Source organism: Hypanus sabinus, chromosome 1 (genome assembly GCF_030144855.1).
Source record: "Hypanus sabinus isolate sHypSab1 chromosome 1, sHypSab1.hap1, whole genome shotgun sequence".
NCBI lineage: Eukaryota > Metazoa > Chordata > Chondrichthyes > Myliobatiformes > Dasyatidae > Hypanus > Hypanus sabinus.
In genome coordinates, this window is record NC_082706.1 from 37,955,093 (window position 1) to 37,976,461 (window position 21,369).

Here is a 21,369-nt window from a genome sequence, read left to right on the forward strand (position 1 = left end):
GCTCCCTCAAGCCCTTTCACAAAACCCAAACGGACCACCTACATCTTTAAAACTTTACCATACAGAACCCAGAAAAAACTTAAGTAAATGCACCCAGCCCAATTATTTCCATTAAAAATAGTAATGAGGAACATGTACCTTAACTGAATAATTTGTGTTAAAACTGACCAACGAGAATAGGGGCCACAAATCTAGTTTCCAGATTGCCAATTTCAGTGCTCCAAATTTTGGCTAACTAGTGCATAAAATAAAGTCACTCCTTCTACTTCACAGTGCAAGAAACAAGGTTCAGTATAGTTCAGCTCCCTCTACTTTGCTGGAAATTAGCCTGATCAGTATCACTGACTTCAGCACTTTTCCACCTACAACTCTTGTCCAGTGATCTCTGCTGGATGCTGCCACCCTCACGTGAACAAAAGTGCCAACAGCCTGAAGCTATGTCAGTGAAGAAATCAGCATGGGGAAGGTCAGGAATCAGAAGTTACAAATAATGAATCTACCCCCCAAGAGATGGAATCTAAACATCAAGCAGGATGAAAATCAGGTGTAGAAATTAAGTTCATATCAAACTTAAGCTGATGAGCTTCAACCACACTGAATACATACCAACAGAAATTCAGGCAGATTGCTAAACAATCTCAGATACTGGCTTCTTGTATTCAGCATCAGCAATTCAAAATGTCTTCATTCCCTCCACCCAGTCCCATTTCCCCTACCATTCCAGCAACAGGTCTAGATCCACTACCAAAAGCATACAGTCTGCACACCCAGACTACAGGTGACCAAAACCACTTGGAATTGCTTTAAGGTACAAATTGACATGGGTTTACAACAGAAATGGTTCTTAATGCCATGGCACTTGCCAATATGGTCTCAGCTTCTATTTCTAGACCCTATTTCAATATATCCCCCTAAAAAAGCTTCATTGGGGGAAAAAAAAAATCAAACCTCCCTTACCCTATTTCACACCACAGGACTGGTAATGCTACACGCTTATAACGTACTTACATGGGAGCACCATCAGTAGACATCACCTGACCCAGTACTGAATAAAACGGAGGTTGTAATAAAGGGCTAATTGCTTCTCTTTATTTTACTTCATATAAAGTTTAGTTTAAAATTTAATTTAGTCAGTGATCTTGGTTCCCAATGCACACCTCTCATGGAGAAATATTCTGAAGCAGAATCCTCCTGCCTTCTTCATAATCATCCTCATCCACATTGACGAGCAGTCGGATCACTTCTTGACCCACAGCTTGCTTGAGCGAGTCAGTTATAAATACACCTTTCAGTGCCTCCAGCAGCGAACCATTGATGTAGTCATTCCAGAAGGCATCCAGATAGGACAGCTCAGAAAACTTAATGTCACAGATAATAGATCCCAAGTCTCGGGATTTCAGAATGGTGTTTGCCTGCCCAAAGAGGTCAAAACAGCGATCCAGGGGGTCCTGTTTCACAGAGACTACATTCCCTCGCAGCACGGAATGCTGATCAGAAAATACAGCCCGCACCCGCAGCCTTATGTCTGTATTAGGGAAAAAAAAACAGCAAATGCTCTGCGTTAGTGTCCCCAATGCATATACTACACTATCAGGTCACTTATTGCTGGCTTAAAAGATACAGCTATCAGGAACACTGAATGGTGGAACAGGAAAGTTGTTCAGTAATCTGAAAGGAACCAGAATGACCACTCTCTGCAGAAAAAGAATTGAAGTGCAATTTCTTTCAGCACCATTTTAACACCAGGTTCCTGAGAACTCCATCTCTTCAACTGATTTATGAAGAACAACCCAGCAGCTACACCCTCCACCCTCCAATGAAGTGAATCAGACATTCATGCAATAAGCAGAACTGGCTGTTTTACACTAACATGTCCGAAAACCCTAAAACCAACCTGCAATTTAGCACCAGTTTCTGGCCAAGGTGGCAGAACTGACCCTTTGCTTGGGTAGCTGGATTCTTGTAGAACAGGTAGTTTCTTAGATTTTTAAAGAGATGGCATCATCATTTGTTGTTGGGTGAGGGAAGGGGAGAATCAAGAAAGGGTTTGGAACAGTAGTTAGACAGATGGAGGACAAGGGAGAGATGGGTCAGGAACGAAAGTGTACTTTTTCCTTGTTCTCCCAGGTTTATCTTGAAACATTCAAGGAACACCATCTCTTCAGTTGAAGAGACAATCACCATTTTGGATACAAATAGGTGAAAGCTGCTTCATTGCAGGATGTGAAGTGACGGATGCATTGCACATGCTATGAGTATGCTATATGGACACCTTCAGGCTTACACAAGCCAAGAGAGAATGTTGCTTTAAATTGCTCTACACTGCAGTGTGTAAAGGGACTTGTGCTTATGACTGCTTTTGGATAAGAAAATCACATTGCTTTTGTTTATAATGCAGTGTTTCACAAAGCAATGCCCAGTATAACATTCATACCTGACCATAGTTTGAGGTTTGATGAAAAACAGATTAATGAGAGTTAAAGGCAACTAACATTTTCAGTGGGATCCCTTATCAGAGATCCACCCTCTTTTCGAAGATTTACATTAACAGCACAGCTAACGGATGAGCCACTGAGGTAGAACTTCACTGGGCAGCACTCTTTGGACATAAAAGGCTAACACAATTGTGTTTAAGTACCTTATCTTTCAATAATTCTGTCTTTTACAGCATAAGGAAACATTAGCACAAGGAGCATATTGGACTCAGAAATAGTTCTGGAATTAGAAGTAAAAATGGCAGTCCTTATACCAAAACTTTCTGAAAAACACAAATGTGCTTTAAAACTGGATTGATTCTCACTTGTTCAGGAAAAACCACCGGGATGGAGAACACTTTCTAGTTTGAATTTGCCAGGAAGACATGGAGAAGGGGAACAGAAAAAAGCTGAAGGTTGGTCCACTCTGCACCACAGTCTCTGTTCACTGGTCCAGTGTAACTGTTACTTAGTGTTGGGGTGGAGGAAAAAAAAAGACTTGAGGCTGTGGCCGAGATAAACCAGCTTCATTGTGGAGTCAGTTTAAACTGGAAACCCTATATCAAATGTTCCATAATATTTTGCTCCTTTTTTGGTAAAAGATCAGAGTGGCACAGTTTATTGATGCTATTGACTACACCTGAAATCTCAGCCAACATTGGAGGAGTTACTGTCTTTAGCCAGTTTACAACACATCAGGCGCCTATTTCTCACTCTCTTTTCTTTAAGCACTGAAGAACAGGACAAGCAAATCAGTTTATAGCATCTAGTAAAAAAAATGCAGGTGGATTGAAGGAATTTACATACGCTGAGCACCATCAATTCTCTTTACATCACTTTCCCTTCATGGACGGACACCTGTGAAAGCAGCAACTCGTATAATCACAAGGCTAAGCCCACCCACCAAGAAATTTCAATCAGCAATACTGACATTTATCACAAAAAAAACTGTTCGACATGTTTTCATTAACAATTGTCAGGATATACGGTGGTGTTCATTTTACAGCAGATTTACTTTGACATTAGGACACTGTGGTAACAATATCTGTTAAGTTGAAGGGAGCTTCAGTAACCAGGTGCACATTGCAACCCTTTTAAACAGGCAGGATTTGATAGAGGGAAATCAGATTATCCCCACTCAGTTACAGAGCCAAAATTATAACAGAACACTTCGAGCAGGCTCCTTAACACAAAATGAGCATTTTTTAAAAAAAAACATGGAAAGAATAATGGCTAATTTAAAACAGTCTGCACTTAAAGCAAAATGTGGACATATTCCAAATACAGTACTCTAAGGGTTAACTGGTAGGCATCCCCCCCACTCAGATCAGCCAAGAGAACTGGACAGGAGAGATGGCACCTACAGTTACGGTTGGGTGTCAAATCAAGTTTGAGAACTTCAGTTTTTTTAATATAAATAAAAGGAATGGAATCTCTAAACAACGAACATGCTGGAGAATCACAAGAGAAACATTCCCATATTGATTTATAAATTCTCAAAGTTCATTATCAGAAATTTACTAGCAGGATGTCTGCTTGGAATTGAAGATGGTTAAATCAGAATATAGCAATTGAAAAGTTATTGCAAGAAATGGGGAAGTGACATTTAGCAAATACAGGTTGTTCAGAGATTCCTCTCAGTTTACTCTGCCACACCATCTAAGCTTTCTACATATTTCAGACTTTCAAGTCTTCCTTTGTTAAGAGCAGGGTACATGCACTAACGTCAGGAAGAGTGGGCACACAGAACATCCATGGCTTATAGGATTCATTTTCTGTGATTGATAAGTGTCTTACTATTTCAGGGGATTTAAAAATTAGTGACAGGCTGCACACAATTAAAAATTTACAGAAATCAGCAGCAGCCTTATGGGTTGTGCAGATTGTTTACTATAGGAGACACACAAGGGCTAAGGTTTGTTGGGCTGGTTAAAAGGCACACTCTAGGTGTTGCTTGGTTTTACTTCACTCCATAATCTTAGAATCTCACAAAGCAAGATACTCAGAGGAAGCATCTGTGTGCAGGTCAATGACTCTGAAGCATAACTTTTCCCAGCCATTTCCCTACCAAGGCTGCACCAGTTGACACTAGTAATCGTCACACATTTCTGTATATTAGCAGACTGTAGTAAGCTCTGGGACAGGAGCTCCAAGTTCTTGACGACCCTTTCAGCTAATACCCAGATATCAGGCCCTCAAAGCAGAGGCACTGGACTAAATGAGCTGCACATCTTTTATCATTCTCCAATGGACTGTAAGTGTTTACCAGTCACTTACTTGCAAATTCAAGTACTCCTTTTTGACCTGAAATTTGTTGAACTGGACTAAACTCCTCTGAATTTGAACTGATACCCGCTGAGTTATGACTGGGAAGCAGGTACATATCTGGACATCGAGGCTTTTGCTGCAAAATTATAATCCAACATTTTCCCCCCAAAGTACTTGTATTATCTTGAGTGTACAGTAGGCAAGGCTTACAGCATTATTAATGGAGTGCAACATTCTCCCTACTGGATGGCAACCGAACAGCATCACGTAGATATCCTTGACATAAAACACATCTCCAGTCGGACACAACAGTTGAATTCACTGACAACACCTTGAGCATTTTCCAACCTTTGGTTATTGTGGGGATAAAGAACATCCCCAATTCCAGATCTGAATCTCAAGCTTCATTTTGTGAGAAGATGTGCACCTTAGTCCAAAAGATAACGTAGAAACAGTAGAGCAGACTGCTTTGAGTGTAATTTCTTGAGGCTGAGGGGAACCCGTTTGTTTTATTTCCTGCGTTTTGGTGGTGATAATTAGCCCACCATCTCTTTCTTTGCGTCTACTTTATCATCTTGCTGTAGAGTTAACTGTGAACCGAGAGAGACAGGTTTTGACTTTTAAAACATTTCTGCCACTTGATAAATGTTTCATTAACAGAACAGATACTCATAGATAACTCAGACCACAATCAGCAACACAGGCAGGCCTCACACACCCACCCCCAAACTAAATTCCCAGAAAAGGATGGCAGATATGCCATTTGCTACACACTCCAAGATATTGTGAGCACGTTGCAGATGATTGCAACAACAGCAAACTACTGTTGCTGTGTACACTATAGGCCACTATATTACAAGAACTTTTCCCTGCTTTAGAAACATGTTCAGCCACCAACTTGCATGTGTTCAGTGAGGTGCGGGAGAACAAGTGAATATCACAATAACCAGTTCAGGGGAACAAATGGTAGCTCATTGGGCCTCATGTGGTAGGGAGATGGCATGAACAATGATAAAGTAAACCAAAGTCTGGATGGACTTTCACCCTCAGGAATACTGGGTATGAACCAATACTTGGCTCAATATCTTTATACCATTCTAGGGCTAAATATACTAAATCTGCCCCACTTTCAAATGCAAAAGTCACAGTATTCGAGAGAGAACTGTTTAAAAGGATATTGGTTTCATGTTGTTCTTACAAAATAAAGATGACATTTTCCCATAGATTTGTGCATCCTCAGTGGTCTAAGCACTGGAATCAGTTACTTTCCAAATAGGAAACTATTATTTTAGTTTAAGGGAAACTGATGTTGAAGTCCAAGGCAGAATTGCAAATGACCTCAAACAGTCATTCAAACTGCTCTTAAAAATATGAGCTTGGGCCTACTTTTCAATATGTACATAGCAGAGGAAGGGACTTTTCCCCCTATAATTCTTGGGAGATTACTGAACAAAGTCATACAATTGAACGCAACCATGGAACTTCAAGACACTCGGATCCGTCTCAGAGAGCATGTCAAGTATAGTGACTGTCGTAAGCCAACTGCATTTAATCTTTGCAGATTTCTGGAACAGTGTAGGGAGCTTTTCATTTAGGGTATTTTTGTTTTAAACTAGTAATAGTAGAAGATAGATAAGGTCCAGGCTTAGTCTCCAGATGGCCAATTCCAAACATCTAGTAACTCATTCAAAGGGATATAATGGATGGAAGCACAGTATCTTGTTAATACAGATTTTATTAACAATCCAGATATTCAGTCCCAGGAGAACTGACAGTCAAAACTTTGATTACTGCGGCAGGTCAGGTATTCCTGCCCAAGGGCCTGCAAACAACATCTCTGGAGGAGACGAGTTGATTTAGTCACATAGGAATTCGTTTTAAAATTTAAAATAACACACGGACCAGATGAGCAAGATCAGTCCGCATTAAGATGTAAAATGTAAACTCAGATCCAGAATTGAGGCCAGTTGCTAAAACAAACTATAAAATGGAGATGAGATCTTAAGATCTTTTGGCTTCACTGTTCATCATGCTAAGATTTAAAAAAAATCAGACTGAGGACAGTTAGCAATTCCAAAAATCCTTGTCTTTAGCTTGAAAGAACTTTTTTCCTCCAATTTGGCATTGAGGTCACAGTTTAGAACTTGTTTTTAAATGAGAACAGAACTTATTTTCCAGTACAAGGACTAGTCTGGGTGGCATCTTCAGGCACTCTGGCCACTATTTTAGTCTAGCAACTGTTTGACTCCCCTCAACAAATTTAAAGGTTTACCTTGTTCTATTCTCCTGTCAGAACATATCCTTAAAGATGAATCTTTGTCAGAGAGACAGACTCTCTTATCACCAATCTTTGAGTGGTATACCTGTAATTAAATGTTTGATCACAAAAATCCTCAAAAACAGATCTCACGTCAGAAGCTGAAGTGTGTTCAAGTACAAAGTTACACTACTTTTCAAAGAAATGCACAGTTAGATTCTATGTTATATTATTTTATGTACATAAAGCGAGAGTCCTTGGACTGCTTTTAAAGAATTAAGTTTTTTTTTAGATTAATATTTGAAGAAAATCACATACTGCTTTTTTGTTGTTGATGCTGTGCTTGGACCTACCAGAGACTTGTTGCCACATCATGAAGGAAGTTGTTGTACAAGAGCCAACCTATGTTTTTTTGAAAGAACGTGTGCATAGAGAGACTCTTCTTTAGAACACATATCCTGCAGACCGCTCAGAAGGATTGCTGTCACGTAGGCACATGGACACAAACAGGATCAACACATTTCACCAGACTTTTGCAAAGTAATGTTTTGTTCCACAAAATTCCTCACACCATTTATTTACCACTCAAGTGTGAAAATGCAAGAAAAAACAACTCTGAGGGAGGGGTCCACCATTGTTCAAGATGATATCAGTACACAAATTGACAGGTGCCTTGTTGTAGGGTTATATTCCTTAGTTCACTAGCAGTTACAGAGCACTGCACAATTATAGTTGAACTCATGAGCAATATACTGCCACAATACCTTGTTCATTTAGGAACACAACACACAACTCTTAACTGTGTAATTATTGCAATATGCTCACAGACTGGTGCACATTTGCTACTTCAAATGAGCAAGGGGAAATTCAGAGGAAGAAGCCCTGCACACTGCCATGGATGTTAGTGATTTTGCAGATTTCTGTCAAAGGTTAAATCCTGCAACTGAGACAAATCAAATAGCCGAACGTTTGACTTCCATGCGGACTGGTGTCCTGTTTCATAGGCTGCCAGTCACTTCAAATCCTAGTAGCAAAATGCTTAGGATTCATTTTCAGGAAGGGGGTAGGAGTTAGTGGTTTCAATTCTAGGAGCACAATGCATATAGACATTGGTAAAGTGATGAGGATAAAATCTCATGCAACCAGGAAAAGGTGTATTCAGGAACATTTCAAAACTCCATGTCTTTTGGCAAACAACTCCTTAAACAGCCCAAAAGTTCATTTTAGTATGAGTGATAGTTTGGAAGTACCACTAAACTTTGAATTAAGCAACAGAACTACAACTTACATTGCTGAGAGAATTCTGAGCTACACAGTAGAGCTTAACTCTGCCCTTGCCTTGCATCTTTCTGTAGACATTAGCCACAGAATATCAAAAAGCAGCTGAGATTCTAATCACTTCCCCATTTTAGTAATGTAAACTGGGTCTAGAACAGGCCTTTTCTATTTTACTGAGCACTATACTGACCTCCCAGGGAAGCTGATCAATACTTCAAACTCCTAGCATGCGACTGAGCTTTTAAACTTTGAGACACCATGCATCTAGTTACCCATCAGTTAATGAGGTCATATGAACAATCAAGGCCACTGCAAGCTTGTCATTAAAGAATTTCTCATTAAACAGCATTAGACATATAGGATTAGTATGGGATCATTTGCAAAATTTTAATCAAAGACCAGTCTGTGAGCATTTGAATACATCTGTGCCCATTGAGTAACCCAGAGGCATGCAGAAACAGCTTATTTCTGACACATTTTTCAGTGTCACTCTACGCTTGCAGTTGTTTGCAGATTGCAATCTCATACTGTGGTTCTTGAAGTGGATTGAGGAACATTATGGACTGTCAAGGACAAAAAAAAACTGATCGTCCCAACATGGATACACTGATTTGTGTTTCCAGGTACCAAAAGCTATCTCCCCAACCCAACTACTGATGATTAATTATACAATAAGAATTTGATAGGAAAAGTGGCCTTAAAGACCATACCAAATATTGTCACTTCATTGACCCACATGAATATTTGCACCCCATTTGTACTTAATACCAATAAAAAGAGAATTCAAAGAATTGGAAAAATTATCAAGTTCACAAGGCAGTTTTAAAAGATACTATACCCAAATGTAAAGCAAATCTATTATTCAGAACACCATCCCTCGATATAAAGAATGCATCAAATTTACATAAGTTGGTTTTTGCTGTGGTGACTACTTGGGACTTAATCACCCACAAAGCATTACCTTCATCTTGTGAACACCCAAGAAAAAATTTACACTGACTAATCTTCTTGGGGGCAGGGTGGCAATGGTAGTTTGGTTAGAAAAGTTAATTTACAGGTCATAACTTTACTGATACTTAATCTGACCACATTCATTATAACCCATTAAAATGCAACTTCTAACCCTCACTTTTCAAGTTCTCCATTTCATATTCAGGGGGGTATTTGTAGTTAAGCAGCAAGCAGAATTCCAGCCCAATACACCCAACTGAATTGTTGGATCATCTAAACAGACAGCCACAAAAAAAATTCTCTCCTTTTCCTTTCCAATTAAACAGTGGGGGCCGAAAACTATGTATAAAATTAAAACAAGCACACTGTGCAGGGGCAAATACTCACCACATGTTGCTTTCTGTAACTGGGGAGACTGTTGGTCAGTTGCTTCCCGGTTACAGGGCACATTGCTCTTGCGCCCCCTTCGCTTACCGGCAGCTTGACTTCTCCTGCGACCTACACACCGTTGCTTATTCGGGGATGTTCCTATTGAGAGAAATGTTGTTTTCAATGCAATTTCATGTCAGATCAAACTCAGGAATCAGGAAAGGGTCACTAAATGGCACCAAACTCAAGTATTCTTTGGAGGTACATTTTTCTAGCAAGCTAGGAAGTTTCCTGATTTGCCCTGTAATGGTGGAAAAATCTCAAAGGAGATTCAAGCTTGTTTTTAAAGTGGAAGATGCCTTAAACTTGCTGCCAAGAGGCATGAAAGCAAATATGACAGTAATATTTAAGAAGCATTCAGTCATGTACATGAAAAGGCAACTGATAAGAGGGAAGGAGAGGCCATTTACAGGCAGATGACATTAGTTTACATTGGCATTGTGTTCAGTACAGACATTGTGGACAAGGGCTTTCCCTGTGCTGCACTGCTCTATGAACAGCAATGTTGTGGAAGAGGTGGGATACAGTGCACAGTACCCAGAAAGTGGCAATACAGTTAGACACGAAGGTTTATGGATTGCTCATCTTCATGGGAAATATGTGATTAAGCTAGAGATGATGGAAAAAAGATTCCCAAGTATAAGAGAACTACAAGGAGAGAATGGTTACACTTGTGCTGTTTGCTCCGTAGAAGTAGGCTGAGGAATGAAATTATAGAGGTTAATAGAGTCAAGGTGTGCAGACAATGTGGTCACAGTCTTATTCCTCAGGAGAGGAGAATCTAAAACTAGAGGGCAGAGGTTTAAGCTGAGAAGCAAAATATCTAAGACTACAGAGTAAGTTTTTCCCACACAGGGTGGTCAATATATGGAACATGTTGCCACGTGAAGTGGCAAAGGTGGGGAAATTTACAACACTTCAAAAATATTTGGACATGTGCAGATAAGAAAGATTTACAAGGATATGTGCCCAAGCAAGCAAATGGGACCAACTCAGTTAAGCCTGAGAAATTGGGTTGAAGGATTCATCTCTGTCCTGTTCAACTTTGACTAATCCCATTTGCCTGAATTAATTGTTTCTGTGCCTTGCTTATTCAAGCCCTTGCCTCTACCATCTCCTCTGGCAGCTCATCTACATAACAATTCCTATGTGAAAAATTCACCTCCGGATACCCTTGAAACCTACTCCCTCTCACTTTAAACTTAAGCAACAGACTGGCTAACTAGGGTGGCACAGTAGTATAGCAGTTAGCATAACCTGGGCCCGATTCCTGCCCGTCTGTGAGTTTGTACATTCTTCCTGTGATCACATGGGTTTAAGAACATAAGAACTGGGTGTTAAGGTTTCCTCTCACATTCTAAAGATGTATGGGTGTCATATGGGTGTAATTGGGCAGCACAGGCTCAACGGGCTGGAAGGGCAAAGAAAAAATAAAACTACCCTATCTACACCTCTCATTTTGATTGTACCCAGTTTGTCCGATCTTTCCTAATCACTTCAGCCATCCAGACCCGCAACAACTTTTTTCTGTACCCTCTCCAGCTTAATCACATCTTCGTGTAAAGTGGCAACTGAAAGCGCAGAGTGTTGTTACAATGCCAATTTAATCCCATTCCATCTGCCTGCACAATGTCTCCACTCCAAGTGTAAAAATGTAACATGACATTCACCTCGCTCACTTGCATCTCTGCCAATCAGGTCTACGGAATTCAGGGCTTGAGGTATATGACTGCCTCAACATGGATTAGGCAACTATTTTCCAGAGAACCTCTGCAACAGCCACCTTCCAGTTTCCAACTGCATTACATTTAAACTTCCCATTCCCACAGCAATCTGTCTATTGCCCTAGACCATAGATATAGGAGCAGATTTAAGCCATTTGGCCCATCAAGTCTGCTCCCCTATTTGATCATGGCTGATACATTTCCCCTCTCAATTTCATTCTCTTGCCTTTCTCCATAACCTTCAATGCCTTTACTAATCAAGATTCAATCTTCACTTTCAAAATATCCAATGACTTGGCCTCCACAGCTTTTCTGTGGCAGTGAATTCCACAGATTCATCACCCTCTGACTAGAGGAATTCCTCACGTTTGTTCTAAAAGGATGACCTAAAAGGATATCCTCTGGTCCTAGGCTCTCCCACTATTAACAGGATTACTGTAAATTCTTCTGGATCCTCTCTAATGCAAGCACAACCTTTCTTAGGTTTTGGGGCCCAAAACTGCTCAAATACCCAAATGCAGTTTGACCAATACCATATAAAGTGTCAGCATTACTCCTCGTTTTGCTATTCTAGTTATTTTGAAATGAAAGCTTACATTTAAGGAATCTTGCAGTAGGACTCAAAAGTCCCATTGGATTTCTGAACTCTGAATTCACCTCCCATTCATAGTCTATGCCAGGGGTGGACAAACTTTGACTTGTGGGCCACAAAGGGTTCTAAAATTTGACAGGGGGGCCGGACCAGGAGCAGATGGACGGAGCGTTTTGGTAATACACCTCAGAAGAGAAAATAAAATATCATGGGATATGTAGAAAACATGTGCTTTAATTTCAATTGAAAATGAACAAATGCATTACAACAAAATATCTGTCTTTGAAGTCATGGTATTTAGCTATTTATTGAAATGACTTTTAAAACACTGAAAATTAAATGAATAAAATACAGCTTTTTTTAATAGTAACAGTTATTATTTTAAAGCACTGAAAATTCTGTTATCCTTCAAGATATTATCATCATCACTCTCCTCCTGACTGTCTTTATTTCAAAAACGGTAGGAGATGCAGGTCTACTTGTCCTGCTCCTTCTTATTCAATTGTCCCCTGTGCCAAAACTCAACAACAACCAGCACAAAGACATAATACTGACAGCGCGCCAGTACGCGGAGCGCGTTATTTGATCTGGAGCGCATTTTTTATTTTGAGAACGTACGTGCACCTGCGCACTACTCATGTCCATCACTTAACAGAAATGACATGTAACATGTAAGGCTTATTGAAAAAAGTATTTTCAAATGCATTTTTTTTCACATAACACAACGAAGAAACTTATTTTTAATTTCAGTGGGACCAGTGTTGTTGGTCTCCCTTTTTAGCCAGCGCATCAAAGTCTGGATTTAGTTTTGTTGTGGCGATTCTCAGGATGGATCTGAGGTGTTGGTCGGTTAACTTGGATCTGTGGCTGGCTTTGTTGATGTTCATGACGCTGAACGCCTGTTCACACAAATAGGTCGAGCCGAACAAAGAGTAAAGCGCAAATGTGGAGTAATACACTGCACCTCAACAAAGGTCAATGTGTAGCGGTGTGCTACATGCAGCGCTAAAATTACGACACGGAGTCGGTAACTGGAGTCGAAGAAAAAAAACTTTATTCGAAATCCCCAGCCTCACTTTTAAGCCTCCCTCAACCTGCCCCCCGTGGCAGAGGCTCCAAAGCTCTGTGCTCGCAAACCCCCGCAGGCTATCTCCCTTAGCCGGAACGCTGGCTAATTGTGAGCCGGTTCGGATGTGCCAGGAAATGGGTCGCCACAAATGTATATAGAGTGCGTCATCTATTGGGAAAACGCCAGAATTGCGGGGCAAAAACGTTAACAAGGTTTATTAATATAATTTCATCAAGTTCTGCGGGCCGGATTAAAAAGCTTAACGGGCCGCAGTTTGCCCATGCCTGGTCTATGCCTTTATTCTTTTAACTAAATTGCACAATCATACACTACCTCACCATTTGCCCACTCTCCTAATCTGTACAGGTCCTCCTGCAGACTTCCTGCTGACTCAAGATTACTTCAACCAGATAAGCTGACATACACTTGCTGCCACCAGTGCTGTCTGTCCCACAAAGTTCTTCTAATGTTGTTTTTCCACACAATCATACAGGATATGGCATAGCTATTAATATGTACTCCAGCTCTTTGGAAGTCAATCAGTCTTATTCATTCCTTCCAATTTTAAGTACATACCTATCCATCCACTTCAATGCAATTAGCGCTGTCTATTTTCACTACCTTTTCAGAGTGTAAATGTTAGATGAATTAAGGGATCATGTAGGGTCACAGAAGGTAGCTGATTATTAATTGAATACTTCATTTTCATGAGGTAAGTGAGATGTGAAGGTTACAAGAGACAATAAAGACTTTGTGGAACAGTTAGCTTTTATAAATGTGCCCATCTGTCTAGATCCTTCAGCTCTCTCAGAAGAGGGAGAAAGAAAAGTAGCATTGTTCAAGTTTTCAATTCTCCTTGGGCATGGATAGTGCTGGAAGTCATAGGTTGTTTCACTGAAGCCATGACCATCACATCCTTCCTAAAATGCAATTGAAAACACACCAGAGCACTGCTGTTTCAAAAAGGTTCATCACAATCTCCCTGACTTTATAATACATCTAAATACACAGAAAAGCATCCCAAATGCTTTACTAAATACCTGCTTAGCAAGTTATGCAACTATCAAATAGTTGTACAATGATACATTCATGAACACGTTACTTGGTGGCAAAATAATAAATTTCATATACCAATTGTCTACCACTAATCCTTGTGGCCCATTCAGCGGAACTGCAATAGTATACATACTATCTATTAGGAAGTTCTGATGCTTCCTAAAAATCTTTGGACCTTCACTCTTGTGCTCCCCTGAAACTCTATAGAATTTAATATTTGAAACTTGTGAATTTAAAGTGTGCTGCAATATTAACATTCAATATTCCAAAAAATCTGTTGATCAAGCAAAATTTCTGGGATACCACAGTATCAGAGAAGCACTGTTTACTGTAGAGCTGCCTGTTCAGTATTCAACGCCATCATTCTCTCAAAACTAATCAACAAGCTCCAAGGCCTCCCTGTACAATTGGATCCTGTATTTCCTCACTTGTAGCCCCCCCCCCCCCCCCCACCCCAGTCCGTGTGGATTGGACCATGATCTACATCAGTAAGGTTCTGTGCTTAGCCCCTACTCTACTTGGTTTGACCATAGCTAAACACAGTTGCAGTGCTAATGACAACACTCTCATAGGCTGAATCAAAGGTGGTGATATAGCATATAGGAGGGAGATTGAAATCTGACTGACTGGTGTCATAACATCCTCTCACTCAATGCTAGCAAGATCAAGGAGCCGATTATAGAACAGAAGGAAACCCTGAGGTCCATGAGCCAGTGCTCATTACAGAACCTGTCCTGGGCCCATCATATTAGTGCAATTACAATGAAAGCTTCGCAGCATTTGCAGAGATCTGACATGACATTTAAAACTTTGACAAACTTCTACAGTGGAGAGTATACCAACTGGCTATATCACAGCCTGGTACGGAAGCACCAATCTCCTTGAACAGAAAATCCTACAAAAACAAGTGGATATGGCCCAGGCCGGCTAGGGTAAAACTCACCCCACCACTGAGTACCTCTACATGAAACGCTGTCACAGCAAAGCAGTATCCATCATCAGGGACCCTGCCACCCAGGATGTGCTTTTTCATTGCAGCCATCAGGAAGGCACAAGAGCCTCAGGGATTGCATCACCAGATTCACTTGCCATGTCATTGAAATGTTCTCACAACCAATGGACTCACTTTCAAAGACACTCTCATGCTTTTGATATTTATTAACTATTATTGTTTCTTCTTTTGCATTTGCAGTTTGGCATCTTCTGCACTCTGGATTGGGCAGTCTTTCATTGACTATTATACTTATCATTCTCTAGACTTGCTTGGTATGCTTACAAGGAAATGAATCTCAGTTGAATATGGTGACATATCTACTTTGAAAAAGAAATGTAATTAAAGCAGAGCAGTCATTGCGGGAGCAGGCATAGTATGAGTCGGCCAGAGTAAAGAGTTGGAAACCTGAGGCTTTGGTGACAAGAGGCAGAGGCCAAGCTAAAATTCTGCTAAGTATCTTTTTGTCTGTCTATTGGTAGCTTTCAAGGGTAGTGGGAATAGTTCTAGGGTCAGTGGTGTGGGAGTTCTATGAGACCTCCAGGCTCCCAGAAAACTAAAGTGTATCTAGCTGGAGCTGGAGGATCTACAGCTCACATGGGAGGTAGTCACCCCTACATTATTGGTACTAATGACATTGGTAGGAAAGGGGGATGAGATCCTTAAGAGAATAAGACGCTGAAAATAGGACCTCAAGGGTAATAACTCTGGATGGCTGCCTGTGCCACACAACAGAAACAGTTAAAACAGGACTGGTTGGCAATAAATTGTAGGCAGATTTGCTTGAGTTATCGGGGGATTTAAAATAATTTGGTATGGGAATAGGACCCAAAGATAGGCCAGAGGATGGAGCAGTTGGTACACAGGTAGATACAGTGCACAGAGACTCTGGTGAAGGATAGGCAGTGATAAGGAAAAAAAATGCAATGGGTTGAAGTGTCTATTTTATTGCAAGTAGTATCAAGACTTGGCTTGCTTGAAAGATCTGGACATGAAGATGAAAGACACTAGGAATATGGGGAGAAGGCAGGAGATTGGGACTAAGAGGAATAATGGATTGAGCAGACTCAATGGGCCAAATGGCCTAATTCTATTCCCATATCTTATGGCAGCAGTGAAGGACAGATTTGAAGCTCTGACAATGGAGCACACCAAGCTAGTTGAAATTTAAAAAGGAAGTGATGGATGTGTCCAATGAAGTGATACAGAAAGAAAAAAGCTGTAATTCTGGATCTAATGAAAGACAGAAAATCATGTTAAAGAATAGAGCCAAATTTAAAACTATGAACAAAGAAACCAAGGAAGAATGTAGTGAAGCAAAAGAACAATGGATGAATGGAGAATGCAAAGAGGTGAAGAAACTGAAAAATTCTGGTCATGTACACAAGCTGAAGATGCTTATGAGTGCTAATTCTTATACATCTAGTGGGTGTTTGAACGTGAAAGACAGATTGATACTCATGGGAAAAAAATCAAATATACTGGCTAGATCAGGAATGGCCAACCTGCGGCACATTGGATGATTAGAAGTGGCGCAACCCTCTTATTATTTTGTCATATCTGTGGCAGAATAAGCGCTCTAGAATTAATAAAATCCATCTCCAAAAATCTAAAAAAAGAGGGTGGCATGGCTTTACCTAACTTTCATTTATATTACTGGGCAGCTAATATATGTTGTGCTACCTTCTGGTCTTTCTTCCATGGCCAACCCGAATGCCCTAACTGGGTGGCGATGGAGCTGAGCTCCACTAAAGAATTATCTATCTCTGCACTTCTTGGCTCTGCACTCCCTAGTAGTCTGCCCAGATCAATAGCTAATCCTCTTGTTAGTCACACTTTGCGTATATGGGCTCAGATCAGGAAATGCTATGGTTTCCAGGGGTTTTCCGTTTCCAGCCCTATTGCTCATAATCACCTTTTTTTTACCTACTACATACGATTCAGCATTCCAGGTTTGGTATAGGAAGGGCATTAGACATTTTGAAGATCTTTTCATTGATAATCGCTTCGCTTCTTTTCAGCAGCTCTCTGTTAAGTTCAATCTGTCCAATGCTCATTTTTTCAGATATCTCCAAATCCGACACTTTATTGCTCCTTTAATTCCTAACTTTCCTGAAATGCCTGCGAAAAATGCTATGGACCTATTTCTTTCCATGAATCCACTAGGTAAAGGCTTAATATCAATCATCCGAGATAAACTAGCAGCCTTACGATGGGCCCCCATGGATAAAATCAAAATGGCTTGGGAGCAGGATTAAGTATCTCCTTATCTGAGGAGAGCTGGGATTCAGTTCTCAAATCGGTTAACTCAACCTCTCTGTGTTCGCCACTGCCTTTTACAGTTTAAGATTGTTCATAGAGCTGTTACATACTCGTGACACATGACAATGGTGCCCTTGTCATGTGACTGGGGTTGAAGCTGTACTGGACTTGAGGTGATGGTCTTGTGATGGTGGAATGACGTCATTTTCCCGCCAGTAGAGATCATGTGATGGGTTTTTTTTTTACAGGTTATAAAAGGTAGACCCCACCCTGTGAGGAGGGGCAGTTCGTGGCTGGATTTGCCAAGTTGACTTCATGCCACTGCGTGTTTGAAGTGATGACGCAGTTTAGCTGAAGGATGAAGTTTTTATTTAATGCCTAAAGTTTAAAAGGTTAATGCCAACAGGTTCTTTATGATTCTGTTAGTTCGAGGGAATTAGAGGAGAGTGAAGATTCAAGGTTGGAAGTAAAGATTGAGGAGAATCGCTTTCTACGGTGAAACGGGGGCGACCTTTGTTTGATCCTTATTTGGAAGGATTTCGTTGACTATCTTCGTGCTAATCCCTAGGTTTACCTAGAAAGGATTGAAGGTAGTGGAGAAGGAAAGGTCAGTGCCTTTAAGCCGTTCTGTTTCGTAAATTCTTCGTGGGAATTTCGACGTCGGGGATCGAAGCAAGCGACGTGAAAGAGAATTTAAATCGTCCTGTAAAGTCTCTCCTTTTAAATGGACTGTGAGCAAATCGAACTTTTGGCAATATCACTTTAAGAACTGTTTTGGCAATATCACTTTAAGAACTGTTTTGGAATATCACTTTAAAGAACTGTTTTGGAATATCACTTTACGAACTGTTTGAACAGCCGCTCAGCAGCTGTTTCCAGTTACGGTAGTGTTTGTTTACTTTTGGGGGGGTTTGTTTTCTGTGTTTAATAAACGTGTTGTTTGTTATAAGAAACCCTTGCCGAACTCATATATTTATTGTTGCCTGAATACGTAACATTAAATATGGGGGCTGCGTCGGGATTGAATTTTTTGAGTTTGAATGCTTGCTAACTTTTAAATCGGTGTTTTGGAAACGGGGATTACTCGGTTCTTTTGTTTGGCTTGTTGTGGTATTCGGCAGCAATGAATATTGATGAGTTTCTGGCTTCGCCAGCTGCAGAGGTGTTGGCGAAGGCGAAAAAAACTGAGGTGTTTGAGCTAGCTAGTAGATTGCAACTTAAAGGTATTTTGCAGACTACTTCTAAGGCTGTGATACAGAGGAAAATCGCGTCACACTATGTGGTCTCGGGTGTTTTTGATGAATCGATTTTAGAGTCCTTTCAAATAAGTAATCTGGAGATGCAGTTGCAAATCGAACAAATGAAATTGGAGAGGTGTAAATTGGAGATGGAACAAAAGCAGAGAGAATTTGCATATGCAATGGAGAAATTAAGGACTGGAAATCAGTCTTCTGGTTCTAAAAAAACGTTTGTTGCTAGTCAAGAAATTAAATTGGTCCCTCCATTTAGTGAAACAGAAGTGGAAAGGTATTTTCAACATTTTGAAACTATTGCTCGGATGTCAGAGTGGCCGAAAGATAAATGGTCAGTGTTGTTACAGAGTGTAATTAAAGGCAAAGCACAACAAGTTTACACAGCTTTAACAGCTGCGCAAGCACTTGATTATGATATTGTAAAGAGTCATATTTTAAACGCATATGAGTTAGTCCCAGAAGCTTATAGGGAAAGATTCAGAAGTTTGAAAAAGTCTGTGGAAAAAACTTATGTGGAATTTGCCTATGATAAAGCTATGTGTTTTGAGAGATGGGTTTCTTCTAAAAATGTAAATGGGGACTATGATACATTGAGAGAGCTGATTTTAATGGAGGAATTTAAAAGAAGCATTCCTGTTGAAGTAAGGACCTACTTAAATGAGAAGGATACTGATAAATTGCAGGACTGTGCTAGATTAGCTGATGAGTATGTTTTGATCCATAAGAACAAATTTCCTCAGGGCAGAATTTTTAAGAGGAAAAATAACACGGAGACTCCAGGTAAATTTGAAATTAAATCGGAGGTTAATGAGAAAGTTGATGAGGAAGGAAAGCCTGTGAAGGAAAGACAGTTTGGTCTTACTTGTAACTATTGTAAGAAGCCTGGCCATGTAATAGCTAACTGTTTCAAATTGAAAAAGAAAGAGAAGGAAGCAGTTCCAGATGCTTGTGTGCAACATACTGAAGAACCTGTAAAGTTACAGGGTTTGATAAAAACAAATGAGGCTTTGTTAGAGTCTGACCAAGTTAGAAAGTTAGATCATTTTATAACTGAAGGGTTTGTATCCTTGAAAGAAGGATCTACTCTGGTGCCAATAAAAATCCTTAGGGATACTGGTGCTTCTCAATCATTGATGTTAGACAGTGTGTTGAAGTTTAATGAAGAGTCTGATACTGGTGAGGTAAATTACATAGGAGGTGTTGGAAGTGATTTTATGCCTGTACATTTACATAAAGTAAATTTAAAATCAGGGTTAGTTACTGGATTTGTTAAAGTAGGATTACAGCATAGCTTACCTGTGAAGGGTATTTCTTTATTGTTAGGTAATGACTTGGCAGGTGGACAAGTTTTTCCTGAAGTAAATTTGACAATGGAGTCAGAGGAACCAGAGTTGAATTCTAACACAGATTCTTCCTGTGTTGTGACTAGAGCTATGGCTAAAAAGATTGATGTGCAGAATGAGGTTGTTATTCAGGACTGTTCAACTCAGGATTCGAGTTTTGAGGATGTGTCAGAGACTTTCTTATCTTCGTTGTTTGAACAAGATTCTGGGAGTAAGTCTGACTATAAAGATTTATCTTTGCCTAGGAAGGAGATGATAGCAGAGCAGAATAGAGACTCTGAGATTATAAAATTAAAAGAGCAGGTTTTACTAGATAGTGAAATTGATAAGGTGCCAGTAGGATATTACTTGGAAAAAGGAGTGTTGATGAGGAAGTGGAGATCACCTACAATTCCTGCAAGTGAGGATTGGAATGTTGTTTACCAGGTAGTTGTTCCAAAAGCTTATCGAAATGAGATTTTGAATTTAGCTCATAGTGTGCCTTTAGGTGGACATCAAGGGGTAAGGAAAACTGTGGACAAGATTTTAAAACATTTTTACTGGCCTGGTCTAAGAAAAGATGTGGCGATGTTTTGTAAAACGTGCCATACTTGTCAAATTGTGGGTAAACCAAATCAGGTTACACCAGTAGCTCCATTACAACCTATCCCAGCATTTGGTGAACCATTTTCTAAAGTTATTGTAGATTGTGTTGGTCCATTACCAAAGACAAAAACTGGTTATCAGTATTTGTTGACTATCATGTGTACTTCTTCTAGGTTTCCAGAGGCAGTACCACTTAGGAATATAAAAGCTAAGACTGTGACAAAGGCCCTTATAAATTTTTTTACTTATTTTGGTTTACCTAAGGAGATACAAACTGATCAAGGCAGTAATTTTATGTCTGGATTGTTTCAACAGATAGTTTATAAATTGGGAACTAAGCAAATCACTTCGTCTGCATACCATCCAGAATCGCAGGGTGCCTTGGAGAGGTTTCATTCTACCCTCAAGAATATGATTAGGACATTTTGTGTGGAAAATGAAAGTGACTGGAATGAGGGTATAAACTTACTTTTATTTGCAGTAAGGGAATTGGTACAGGAATCTTTAGGTTTTAGTCCATTTGAACTTGTGTTTGGGCATAGAGTTAGAGGACCTTTAGCTTTGTTGAAAGAACAGTGGATTAATAAGGAAGTACACATTAATTTGTTGGACTATGTGTTGAAATTTAAGGACAGGTTACATAAAGCTTGTAGCTTAGCTAAGGAAAATTTAAAGTTGGCTCAGGAGAAAATGAAGACTTGGTATGATAAAGACGCTAGGATGAGGATGTTTAAGCCTGGAGATAAGGTGTTGGTTCTTTTCCCAGTGCAGACAAATCCTTTACAAGCTAGATTTCATGGTCCTTATGAAATTGTGTCTAAAATTAATGATGTGGAT

General features: G+C 40.0%; 1 protein-coding gene across 4 annotated transcripts in view; it reads right to left on the reverse strand.

Moving 5' to 3' along the window:
* Nucleotides 1-283: 283 nt before the first annotated feature.
* dedd1 (death effector domain-containing 1) overlaps nucleotides 284-21,369 on the reverse strand; it is a 34,143-nt gene continuing 13,057 nt past the window's right edge. The window contains exons 3-4 of one of the 4 annotated variants that reach the window (XM_059967975.1): nucleotides 9,616-9,756; nucleotides 284-1,525 (exon numbers count right to left, since the gene is read on the reverse strand). In XM_059967975.1, coding sequence (XP_059823958.1) covers nucleotides 1,161-1,525; nucleotides 9,616-9,756 — 506 coding nt within the window. In that variant the 3' untranslated portion in view covers nucleotides 284-1,160. Of the gene's footprint in view, nucleotides 1,526-3,226; nucleotides 9,757-21,369 lie in introns of those variants that run through there. The other 3 variants (XR_009511757.1, XR_009511762.1, XR_009511758.1) reach the window with 3 other exon arrangements.